At 33.4% G+C, this 13,057-nt stretch overlaps 2 protein-coding genes across 2 annotated transcripts in view; one reads left to right on the top strand and one right to left on the bottom strand.

Moving 5' to 3' along the window:
- LOC134251260 (uncharacterized) overlaps positions 1-2,655 on the bottom strand; it is a 7,947-nt gene extending 5,292 nt beyond the window's left edge. Inside the window, exon 1 of the mRNA XM_062733640.1 lies at positions 2,437-2,655. The gene's annotated coding sequence lies outside the window, so the exon portion shown is untranslated. The remainder of the gene's footprint in view (positions 1-2,436) is intronic.
- Positions 2,656-6,816: 4,161 nt separating this feature from the next.
- LOC134251300 (uncharacterized) lies at positions 6,817-11,152 on the top strand. Its single transcript, XM_062733699.1, has 5 exons — positions 6,817-7,017; positions 7,273-7,504; positions 7,875-8,050; positions 9,568-9,671; positions 10,082-11,152. The coding sequence occupies exons 2-5, from the start codon at positions 7,273-7,275 to the stop codon at positions 10,293-10,295; spliced, it is 726 nt and encodes a 241-aa protein (XP_062589683.1). The 5' UTR covers positions 6,817-7,017; the 3' UTR covers positions 10,296-11,152.
- Positions 11,153-13,057: the final 1,905 nt, after the last annotated feature.

Genomic DNA, 13,057 nt, shown 5'->3' with positions numbered 1-13,057 from the left:
TACTAATTTACCTTAGAATTACTAAAAAAAGAAAGTCAATCAATAAGTTTAAAGCATTAAAATAATAATGTATTCAAAACAATTCAAAATTAATCGCATGTTTTAGTAACTGTGTTTTTATTTTCACTCTCTCTCTGTCTGAAATTGTATTTGTCTATATAATGTTTTCAAAGGTACAACTACACACATGTACATTTACCATAAAGTAAATGGAACTCACACGAGTAAGTAAGGAAAAGGTCGATATTTCAAAAAATCGCATTACGTACATGTACTCAACGGATTGGGGTTTGGGTGGGGATGGATCGATTTTCACACATTTTTAATAAAAAAAAAAAGAAAAAAAAAGAAATAGTAATTTGCTATAATATAATACATGTATATATTTCGTTTATATTTTTAAACTCAAAGAAGGCTTTCCCCTCGCCGTTTTTTTTTCTTTCTTCTTGAAGCCGAAAACAGTAGTGAGAATTATCACAATAATCAAGTTTAATTTATTGTTTTTGCTTCTTGTTTTTCATTTCTCTCCCCCCACCTACCCCATTTTGCGCTTTAGGCAATTTTCTACTGCAGTTTTAATTCAAAGGGACAAATCAGAGAAATATATGACAACACTTTGTATTTTTGTACGCGTAATACGGTAAACTTGATTCTGTGTAGTCATCATCAGAGGAAGGTGCATTTCTTACTACCCTAGCAAAAATCTAAATAATCTGTACTCCTGTTCAAATTCTAGTGTAAGGAATAAATTTAGGACATATCCTACACGATGAAAATAGAAAGATCAATAGCCTTTTAACAAAATAAAATTTAAAAAAACATCTTTTTCGAAAATAGATTGTCACACAAAGAATTTCATTCATTTGTCGTACATGTATATTTTCTCATTAGAGATTTCAATATAGCCTAATTGCATGATTATTTTCCATTAAAATTCTGGGGAAAAAAATGGTCATATGAAAGTGATCATATTAACTCCTTTCACTGTAATACATTGAATTCGTGCGTCTTGTTAAACAAAAATCTATGAAATATTAAAATTTATACCGGTATGTAATAAATAAAGTCAATGCAGAACAAAAAAAAAAAGAAATATTGATTAAAATTAAAATTTCCGAATACAATTAAAGCAAAAATAAACATTTGAACTTATTAGCTTAGGTTATCCTTTCAATATCTATATATCCAATATGTTTTATTTTTAGGTGCTTTTAGTTGAGTAGCAGCATGTAAAATCTGCATTTAGGAAACTTACGAAAAATACATCGAAAACAGGAAAGAAAACGAAACCGGAAATAAATTTTAATTTGTTCATACGCAATATAATAAAATAAACTTGGCCATATTATAATCACGGAATTAAACAATCAGTCAATCAAGCTAAATGCCTCAATTAAATAGTTACTGGTAATCTATTAACTCTGAACTTTTTCTCAAGGTTTGGCTTTCACGTACTTGTTACTATGACGTCATTTACGTAAAATGACGTTGATTCTATCCGTTGCTGCTAAATGGACGAGTAGTACCTCAATATAAATACCCTGAATTTATAATAGTAAATGAAAATAAACCTTTGAAATGAAATCGTGTTCATTGAGCATATTCAATTGTAACTATACCGGTATTACAAGTAACAACTCATTTATTTCAAAAATGCATGGGTCATCGCTGGTATGAAATTCACTTTGTTTCTCCATATATTTGCCTGAAATTTTCATGATATTCTACAAATAAGCCATAAAACCTTTTATGTTATGCAATAAAAAGATGCAAAAGTTGAATAATTGTTTACGTTGATTAGAAATAAAAGAAATACATAGTCACAATTCATTTCAATAAAATCGGCCCAAAATCGGCCCCGTGGCACTCTACGCAACTGTGTGATCGGCCCAAAATCGGCCCTGTGGCACAGAAGTGGTTAATCTATATTTTACATCTGTAAACTATAGTTAACGCGATAATCTATGTTTCACAACCGTAAACTATACTTAACACTGAAAACAATCATATGCGATTGCAAAACATAGATTATCTGATAAATACAGTTTCACGATTTGTAAACTACAGTTTACAAACCGTTAACTATAGTTAACGATCTGATAAATATAGTTTCACGATTTGTGAATCTATGATTAACAACTCTTAACTATAGTTTACGATTGTAAACTATAGTTTACAAATGTGAATCTATGTTTATCAACAAAATCTATTGTTAACGCTTATTACAGACAGATAAACTTAGATTATCATTCGTAAATTATAGTTAACAACCGTTAAATATAGTTTTACAGATGAAAACTATACTTAACGAATCGTTAACTATAGTTTACGGTTTGTAAACTATAGTTTACACTCGGTAAACCTAGTTTATCAATTGTGAAACTAGGTTTATCTCATTTTTGTGAATTTGGCGTGCCATACGAAGAGACGACTCACCACCACGGGAGTTATTTACCCCTTAGTTCTGTCCAATTGTTCTCTGGCTGTTTGTTTGTTTCTTGCTGTCGTCGTCCATTGTTCTGGCCTTTGACAACCTACCACCTGTCGGGAAAGTGCATAATTAATGTCCAAGTGCCGGGTTTTTCTTATGCATAATTCTCTTTTAGGATTATACGTGACGTTGGAATGCATGTAAACAGTTTAAATGGAAACAAAAGAAAAATCATTTGACTTAAGAGTTTGTTTATAAGCCCCGGTAAACGCTTGTTAACCTTTGAATGGTTTTAATGACTGCATGTTACACTGTATCGAGGAAAAATATATTACTCATTTAATAATTTGTTATACATTTCTTTTGTAATAGTGATATCTTCTTCAATTTAATGAATATTCAGAATCGCCAAAGCTTTGATTCTAGAAAGATCTTTCCCACATTCTTTTTAAAGTTTAACAAACCTCATCCAATCAAAAGAACCATGATTTTAACAAACTTTACTTAATCTAAAAAGTGGACACATAATTATATGCATTTGAAAGCGGATATTCTTGAGGAAAGGATTTAAAAGGGACTTTTCTATGCTATCTTTGAAAGGCTTTTGTAATTTTTTTCCTACTCTAAAGGAGACTGAATCCTGCTATCAGAAGTCTTTAAAATAAATTTGACTTTTCTGTACTCACGTAGTGTAATTTTTCCGGCATTTAGTATTTATCATGTAAAAGAGCTTTTTTATATTAAGGTGTAAAAATTTTACTGAATTTGTTTTAAAAATTAGGAAAATCAAATGTATTTTAATAAAGGTTTTTTTAAAGATATTATTTTAAAAGTGTGAATTTTAAGTTAAAACGGAGGCTATTTTCTCTGTCTGGAAATTCAGAATAAATTTGTTATAATTGTCAGAATATGATAAAAGAATTTATAAAAGTTCATTTCTAAATACTTCAGTGTTCAGTCTACAAGGAAAAATAACATTTCAAATTTAGCAGTGCTATAAATACTTTGAATGAGAAAAACATCACTTTGTATTTATTTTTAACAGTATGCACTTTTGCATTTCTTGTGTAAATATCATAAAAAAATTATGATAAATAATTTTTATTAGATGTCTGTTAAAATCTCGCATTAAGAAATTTAGGGACAAGATAAAAATCATCTATCCTGTGTTCAATAATTCAAATGTGAAAAAAGAATTATATTACACGACCAGTATGTACTGGTCATGTCAAGTACCGAAGCTGATAACAATATTGTCTTTGTAATGCTCATCATTTCAATTGTGAAACTGGGATTTAATTCAAGTGGTAATCCAACTAACCAACTACCCTCCTAAGGAAGAAATTATTCAAACTCATAATAGATCTCTTTTTAATATATTTTTTTACATTTAAAAAAATCAAAATGATTTCGAATTAAAATTTCTCTATTGGCATCCGAAAGTTCATAAGAATAAAAGTCCTTACAAACAAAAAAATTACAAAGCGGGTTCTAGAAAAGGTTCTAACAAGCCTCTTTCTTTACTCCTAACTTAGATATTAAGTTCTGCAACAATATATATTGAGAAGTAGTGTAAATCAGCTGTGGATACTTAAAAACTCCAAGGAACTGTCAGAGAAATTTGAAATTACAAAATTTTACCAAAATCTATAAAATTTAAACGTGCAATTTTCTACACTTTATACCACTTTTCCCAATGTAAAGTTTACAATAACCTTAAACTTGTCACCAGATACAATTTATCGTTGAGTAAAATGCTGATTTACGTTTTTCATACTCACTATACACTGAATTGAAACCGATTTTTCTGTTATTTCCCGATCATGACAAGGAGCACAAAGCGGATGTGACTGGTCAGCAGGGGATTTTCACACCTCTATGGCACCTGATCCCACCTCTGATGTTATGGAGGTCCGTGTTTGCTCTGCCCCTATTTTGAATTGTTTTTGTAGAGTTTTGATCTTGAATAGTCTCCATATGTTTCATCCATGCTTTTTGACAGCTGCTTTTTTCAATAAAAATGGAACTCGTTAATTTACACACCTTGTCACTGGTTATTTACAAAGTCATTTTACTAAAATATTCTGATTGCACACAGGAGTATCATGAAGTTGATATAAAAAGATGCTTAAGATTTTGATTGATACATGTTGATGGTATTTGGAGATCTGGTATTCCCAACAATCTATCGGAACTTAAGGGTAACAATTGCACCCCTTTAATACCAAACCTATTTTTGTATTAATATGAAGCAAGAAATTGTTCAAAATCCAATACATGAAAGAAGGAAAACACTTATTGTGGCCTTTAACTCAACATTTCGGTACTAGTATAGCGACGATGTATTATCAATTCGTGATATTCATTCCGAACGATGAATACTAGTGAGCTTTACATAAAAAGATATCATAGAGTCTGACACTTCTGTTTCACTTTTGGATATCTTATTAATGACTTAATGATAATCTAATAACCAAGCTCTATGATAAATGTGATGACTTTTCAATCATCAACTTTTCTTACTTATGAAGCAATATACCTTCATCATCTGCACACGGAGTTTATATCTCTCAGTTAATTCGATACGCAAGTAAATACAATCTGTCATTAACAATCGCTTACTAACGTTTTCCATGCTATTGTTAGTCTATTGTAGACGGATTTTCCCGTCGTTCCCAATACTTACAAGGTGCACACGACGAGTATGACAGGTCGGCAGGGGATACTCACTCCTCCATGGCATCTGATATCACTTACGATGTTTTAGGGGTCCTTGTTTTCTCTGCTCCTGATTTGTGTTTGAATTTTGAACTTGAATATACTGTTCATTATCTCCATATATTTTATTCTTTAAAACTGGGCCTAATTAATGAAGATAAGTCTACCAAGGTCAACGGAAAGACCAAGGTGAATATTGCTGATGCGGTTGAACAGTTCTGATCAATGTTTTTTCGCAAATGAAGTGTGATAAAAAATTCTTCGAAATTAAGAGTTAGATAATTTTTTTTTAAAACTGAGCAAATCGCATAGTTTGATGGAAGGACAAATGGATGAAGACGGACATGGCAAACACCAAGACGTATTCATAACAGAGTGGTCTATGCAATAATATACACAATTTGCTAATGCATACATGCACCTTTGACTAGCTAAATTGTGAGAAGCTTGTGAAAAGGATATAAGAAAAAAATTTGTGTGAACCTTGTTCTGTTTGTGATCACTTTCCTACCTCTGGGACATAGGTTGAATGAAATATGAAGAAACAACAAACAGTATTCAAGCTCATTAGTCTATTCAAACAATACAAATCAGAAGCAAAGCATAAACGGATCTAAGAAATGGGATCAGGTGCTATGGGGACAGGTGCATCCCCTGTCAACCAGTCACACCAACCTTGTGCTCCTCGTCATGATCGGGAAAACAGGAAAATAATATGTACGCAATTCAGTGTGTAAATAATATAATTAAATTTGAAACATTTTTTCCTCTGAATTGATTTTTCTATGTATATCTGTAAACTAACTGTTTGCACATTTTCAAGAGTTATTTGGAATGCTAAAAAGTCAGAATATTTATATTTAGTTTTTCAACATTGTTGAAAAAGAAAAAAATTGGTTGGATTCGAGAAATGACCTGCAAATTATCAGCTTCTATTGGAAGATTTTTTGAAGAATACATATTCCTAAAAGGTAATGACCACATGTCACATGTGGAATTTTACTGTAGAAACACGGTCGAATATTAATTGCAGAAGGAACACACTTGAATTTCATGAAATTTAGCTGGTCTAACACCTAGACTGAAAAGTTCACTTTTATATAAAATTGAAATTATTAATAGTTTTGATCAATGCACTTTTCGGATAACTTAATTAGTTTTTCACATAATTGAGACTTAAAAGTTTCTTTACTATATGTAAATTGGTGTCACTTTCTCTAAAAATAAAAATGCCATTTTCTCAACCTATATAGATCAGTCTGATTATAATCATTTCTAATATATTCAATAGACTTTCATTTCTTGCGGAAATTTGTAGAACAAAGCCGTGTTCGCATCATATTTATAGAACGGAAGTGCTTTAAACACCATCACCTTCTTGGCCATGACCCCTGGATGACAAGTTTTTGAACTATAGCACAATTTTGCCTTCAAAAGATCTGGCTGTTGTAAATATCCTTCAGCTAAACTTATAATTTGAAGTATTTTATTCGGTGCTTGAGGTTACTTATATCAACTCGCAAGAAAAAAAAACATATGAAAATATGCACAAAATTAGCAAGAATTACTACAGTAACAATAATGATTACGCAATGAGGGTTACTTCAACAATGAATTTATAATTAAGCTGACATTTACGACAGATGAAGGGATTGAGAGTACATGTGTGGTTTACTTTGAGAGGGAGAATCTGTCAAGGTCCCCGTGAATTTTCCCGAGGCTGGGTTTATCTGATGAATGATGTCAGAGTTCATAAGGGAGACAGACTTCAAACGACGTCTGACTACAACCCTCCCAGGCGTGTACGACTTCATCTCTTACGCTGTTACTGTGTTTACATGTAGAGGGAGCAGAATTACGACAGGAAGGTAAGAATTTTTTCGTCCACAATATGTAATGTATGTAATTGTTTACAGCCACTGATTCTTTAAGATGTAGAAACGATTGTATTCTTTTGGTATGCATGCTTCTGGTGCCTTGCCAGCTGAGACTCTACGTATCTGGTCAAGCACAAGGAACATTTTCAAAGTCCTTCTAATTCTTTTAATTTAGAAGAAAAATAAGCAAAAATAAGCAGATATGTTTCCATTTTTAATGTTTAACCTATAGTTCTTCTTTATGAGATGGAGTCCTGGTTGCTATGCAGTCTTTTGTCTCTCACCCTAACGACCCGCCCTGTCCACCTCCTGAGGCCCGTGGATGAGTACCCGTTCTACCTAAACTCTAGAGAATGTAAGGACATGTTCCCGGAGTCACTAGGAGAGGATGCTACGAATGCCCAGATGCTGGAATCTCAGGAACCTTTTGATATCGAGTTTAACCCTACAGAGTATGATACAAATTCAGTTATAAATGGTAAGATTGGCCCATTCATTACTTTTGTTTTAAAGTACTTTCAAACTTCATAATTAAATTACGGGTTCGAGAATTTTTGGAAAATGTCGCAAAAATTTGGGAAGCTGAATCCAAAAATTATGGAGAGTGTACAGGTCTATGCATCGGCATAGTAAGAAATAAGGATAAGGTGAGATTCCAGGAAATGGGGATAAAGAGCAGAGGAGAAAGGGAAATAAATTTTGAATTAAGTGAGCGTGACAGTGATGACAATTAAGGAGTACATGTATACAACATTTAAAAATAATACATAAAGATATCTTTTTTCATCTCACTTGTGAATTGCAACTTTTACAGATGTTTCGAATGTAAAATTATGCATTATTTTCAGTTAAGGTATTTACCAAGAAGTTTTTCCAATCTGACTATCCTCTCCGAGGAGCTCTATTACAGGCCAGGATAGCGGACTGTAAGGATACGGATCACCAGAGAGCGATAGGGATATTCCAACAGGGACAGATATCACCCTTCCTACACACCGTCAAATGTTCCAACTCACTAGCTAATGTGAGTGACAATACGTCTTTTTATGCGCCCGGATCGATAGATCGGGATGCATATTGTTTTTGTCCTGTGTGTCTGTTTGTTTGTTTTATCTGTTTGTCTGTTTGTTTATCTGTCTGTTGCAACCTTTAACCTTCGCCATAACTTTTGAACTACGAGAGATAGAAACTTCATACAGGTATGCATACTTCACTAATTTAGTTTTTTCAAATGACACCAAAGTCAATGACCTTGTGACCTTGACTGTGACCTGTATGTAAAAATTGCTTTTTCGAACCTTAGCTATAACTTTTGAACCATAGAAGATAAAGACCTCATATTTGGTATGCCTTCTCCACTAATTTAGTTCTTTCAAATAACTCGATGGTCAATGACCTTGTGACCTTGACTGTGACCTATATGCTAAAAATAGCCTTTTGGAACTTTGTTGCCACCGGGCGCATAGTGTTTCTCATATATATCTTGTTCCCATTAATACTGATTACAATCTCTAAACTTTTAAATTTTCATATTAAACATCAAAACACAATTAACGTATTGTTCTACATTATGTAGTGATTCTTGGAAAAATCTTGTATTTTTAAATACATGCAAATCTTATACTCCTTTTTAACTCATCTGAGCCGAAGGCTCAAGTGAGCTTTTCTGATCAAAATTTGTCCGTCGTCTGTCGTCGTTGGCGTCGTCGTCGGCGTCGTAAACTTTTCACATTTTCATCTTCTTCTCAAGAACCACTGGGCCAATTTCAACCAAACTTGCTACAAAGTATCCTTGGGTAAAAACTTTTAAATTTTCATATTAAACATCAAAACATAATTAACGGGGATTCAAGTTTGTTCAAATGAAGGGTCATGCCCTCTTCCAAGGGGAGATAATTAGGAAATACTAGTAGTGAAAAATTAAGGTCACTTTTAAAAAATCTTCTTCTCAAGAACCACTGGGCTAGGAAAGATGAAACGCATGTTGAAGCATCCTCAGGTAGTGTAGATTCTAGTTTGTTCAAATCATAACCCCCGTGGGTAGGGTGGGGCCACAATGGCCGATCAAAGTTTTACATAGGAATATATAGGAAAAATCTTTTAAAATCTTCTTCTCAAGAACAACTGGGCCAGGAAAGATGAAACTCATGTGGAAGCATCCTATTTGTATCTGTAGGTAGTGCAGATTCAAGTTTTTCTAATCATGACCCCCGGGGGTAGGGTGGGGCCAAAATGGCCAACCAAAGTTTTACATAGGAGTATACAGGAAAAATCTTTAAAAATCTTTTTCTCAAGAACCACTGGGCCCCTAAAATGTTGAACAGAGTTACTGAAAAGGAAAGATATATTTATAACTCATGTGGAATCAAAAAGGACAACCATCCTCAGGTAGTGTAGATTCAAGTTTGTTCAAATCATGACCCCCGGAGGTTGGGTGGGGCCAAAATGGCCGATCAAAGTTTTACATAGGAAATATAGGAAAAATCTTTATAAATCTTCTTCTCAAGCAATTAGTGTTAAATGGTTTTCATTGTGTTTCAGGGGGTTGCTATTGGCGTTCTCAAAGAGGACAAGGAAGGGTTGATACAGGTCGCCATAGACTGGACCCCTCCTTCAGAGCAGGAGAACAGAACGCTCTACTTCGTGTGAGTGAATTAAGAAACTGAACTTCAGCAAACGGTTTAATCAGGAATGGCAACCTGACATTCTTTCATTTCAAATTTAAATTAAACCTTAGCCTCTCACTCCTCCATGGCACCTGATCCCACCTCTTTTTAGAGGTTTCTGAGGTCCGTGTTTGCTTTACTTTAAAGATTGTATTGTTAATTGGACTTTTGGAGTTTGAATACTGTTCATTATCTCCATGTATTTCCTTTCTAAATTTCAGAATTGATTTTCAATTTTTCACAAGTTTAATTTTGAATTTCTCGCACTAATTATTTTAAGTTCTCCACTGAAATCAATAAATGATTATATTATGAAAGATAATGAAATGCCATACACATCTTCAGACGTATTACACCTCGACTTAAATTAAGATTTCTTTTCACCATAGGGCCACCGTACTGAGTACTAATGGTACGTTCTATACCGGCATTACCAGTGATTTTTTGGTGCACCACTCACAGAAGGACAACCCTCCCAAGGCCGAGCACTGTGAGATGAGGAAGTTAATGCAGCGAAGCGGATCCTCCGGCCTCAGGGGGCGGGACGTCACCATCCTATCTCTACTACCTGTTTTACTGTATTTCATTGTAGCGTATAGCTGAGTTCTAGAAGTATAGAGAGAAAAACAGAATTGTAGCCGTTTACATAGACTTACAATATAAGTGTAAATAATGATGATGAAACAATTTTCCCCTTTTATTGTATATATATCATGATAATTATTTTGATGTATTTAGATATGAAAAACAATTATATTTTGTAAAGATTTAAGCTTCATAATATTCATGCATTGGCGGTACATCTACGAAAAAATACATTTTTCTATGCAAAGGATGATTCTTTATTTTTTGGAAAAATATTACACTATCAGTACCTACTAGTCTCTGCTGACAAAGCAGGTCACAACATTGTCTTTATTTGTAAGGCCAATTATATAAATTGTATTCTAGGAGAACTTGGATTTTATTCTACAAGTGGTTATCCAACTTATACTCATAGTTCCCTTTTGAAAAAAGAAATTCTTCAAAATCTTATGTCAGTTTTGAATATTTTTACGATCTTTAAGAACCAAAATGAATTTGATCTACCATATATATTGGATTTCGATACTTCATAAAAATCCTTACAAAGATTCATAGCAATTTCTAGTAAGTAGTACTCTAACAAGCCTCTTTCTTTACTCCTCACTAAGATATTAACAGCAGTGAATGAGAATTTCCAAGAGTACTGTGCAACAATATATTCAAAAAGTGGTGCTTATCAGATGTGGATACTTATTACTTAAATATTCCAAGGAACTTTTGGACAATTTGAAATCACAAGATTTTACCAAAATCATCAGCTAAAAAACACACGACTTTTCAACTTTATACACAACCATTCCCCACGATAAAATAAAGTCCAGGCTTTTTTTTAGATTATTGACAATCGCTTTTCCAATAAAAATGGAACTCGTAAATTTACTTACCTTGTCATTGGTCATTTGCAAAATTATTTTGTTAAAAAAACATTCTGATTGCACACACAAGTACTCTGAAGTTGACATCAAGAAGATGCTGGAGTTTCTGATTGACAATATCTATGTTGTTTTTGGAGACCAGGTCTTCCCAAAATCTTTTGGGATTCCCATGGATATTAATTGCGCCCTGCTGATAGCAGACCTATTTTTGTATTCATATGAAGGAGAGTTTTTCCCAAATCTTGTACGTGAAAAGACGACAAACTTGCTGTGGCCTTCAACTCAACATTTAGAGATTAGTATTTCGACGAAATATTGTCAATTAACAATGGTAATTTCTGTTCTTTTATCGATACGATGTATCCCGATGAGCTTGAGATAAAAAATACCACAGTCTGACACATATGCTTCATATTTAGATATTTTACTTGAAAAAAGACGTTAATGGTAATCTAACAACCAAGCTCTATGAAAAACATGATGACTTTAACTTTACAATTATCAACTTTCCTTACTTATGAGGAAAAATACCTTCATCACCTGCATATGGAGTTTATATATCTCAGTTGATTCGGTACGCAAGTACATACTCTTTCTAAATCAAGGTAAACTATTGACAAAAAAGTTGATGCAAACAAGAATCAGCAGTCTCGTTTAAAGTCATCATTTCGTAAGTTCTATGGTCGATACACTGAAAAAGAATAACTACTGAAAGTCACTGGGAAGACTAGTAAATTTACTGTCCATACAATCACTACCTTAAAAGTAGTTTTACTAGGTATTGGGTAGATTTACTAGATAATATTAGTAAATCTAAGAATTTATAAGTAACTTTCACTAGGTATGTAAGTATCTTTACGACCATCACTCAACTTTTCACTACCTTAGTTAGTACACAGAGTGATTACTAATCACGACGAACGCTTTACTAGGCACACTAGTTAAATCAACTAGGTAATTCTCTCAGTGTACAATGATCTTGTCAGTAAATACAAAATTGTTATAGCCCATTATTTATACACTGAAATGACTACGGGTTTTTCTGTTATTTTCCAATCATGACAAGGAGCACACGGCGGGTGTGACTGGTCAGCAGAGGATGCTCACTCCTCCATGGCACCAGATCCCACCTCTGATGCTATGGAGGTCCGTGTTTGTTCTCCTGTTGTGTATTGTTTTATGGACTTTTGATCTTGAATACATTTCGTTATCTTCATATGTTTCATTAGTCCAATTATTACTTTTAGAAACATTTAAGGACAGACGAGATGTTCCTCAATAATATATAATTTTTTCAGGTTAAAAATATTATACCAACAAATGTAACCAAAGATCCTACTAAACGTTTACCCTCCCCCCTTTTTTCTGACGTATAAAAAGCCTTTAATAAATACCCCCGTCAGAAATTATATTGAATTACCAGGTATTTGCCTTTAAGGAAATGTGGGAATTAAAAGGGAATACTCTTTCCTCCTATTTTTCCGCCCTTGCCCCCACTGTTTTAAAATTCATGAATCCGCCAATTTGTGTTAATATTGTAATCTAATCATACATTGTAAGGTTTATGCATATAAAAGATAGCAAAACAGGCAATATCGTCTATGAGCAGTGGCATTTGGCAGTAAGCAGTAAGCATTTGGCAGTAAGCAGTGAGCAGTTGGCAGTAAGCAGTTGGCTGTCGTATATGGAATTCCATAGCTTGACGTTTTTAACCTTCTTCTTCATTGTTAAAATATCCCATACTATAGAGGAAGGTTGAAAACGTCAAGCGCCTGTACCACATGCAACAAATTCTTGAAGACCTGATCCCGGGATCATGAAGCAGTTTAAAATTTTATCAGAATGTGTACACTATCTCAGAATGTTAGAAATGTATAGAAAACGGATAATTAACGTTGAATATTA

The sequence above is a fragment of the Saccostrea cucullata genome, unplaced genomic scaffold, assembly GCF_032062105.1.
Source record: "Saccostrea cucullata isolate Sc308-1 unplaced genomic scaffold, CSIRO_AGI_Scuc_v1 ctg272, whole genome shotgun sequence".
Classification (NCBI taxonomy): Eukaryota; Metazoa; Mollusca; class Bivalvia; order Ostreida; family Ostreidae; genus Saccostrea; species Saccostrea cuccullata.
Note: the sequence above shows the minus strand (reverse complement) of the source record. Positions and strands in the feature narration are given on the sequence as shown.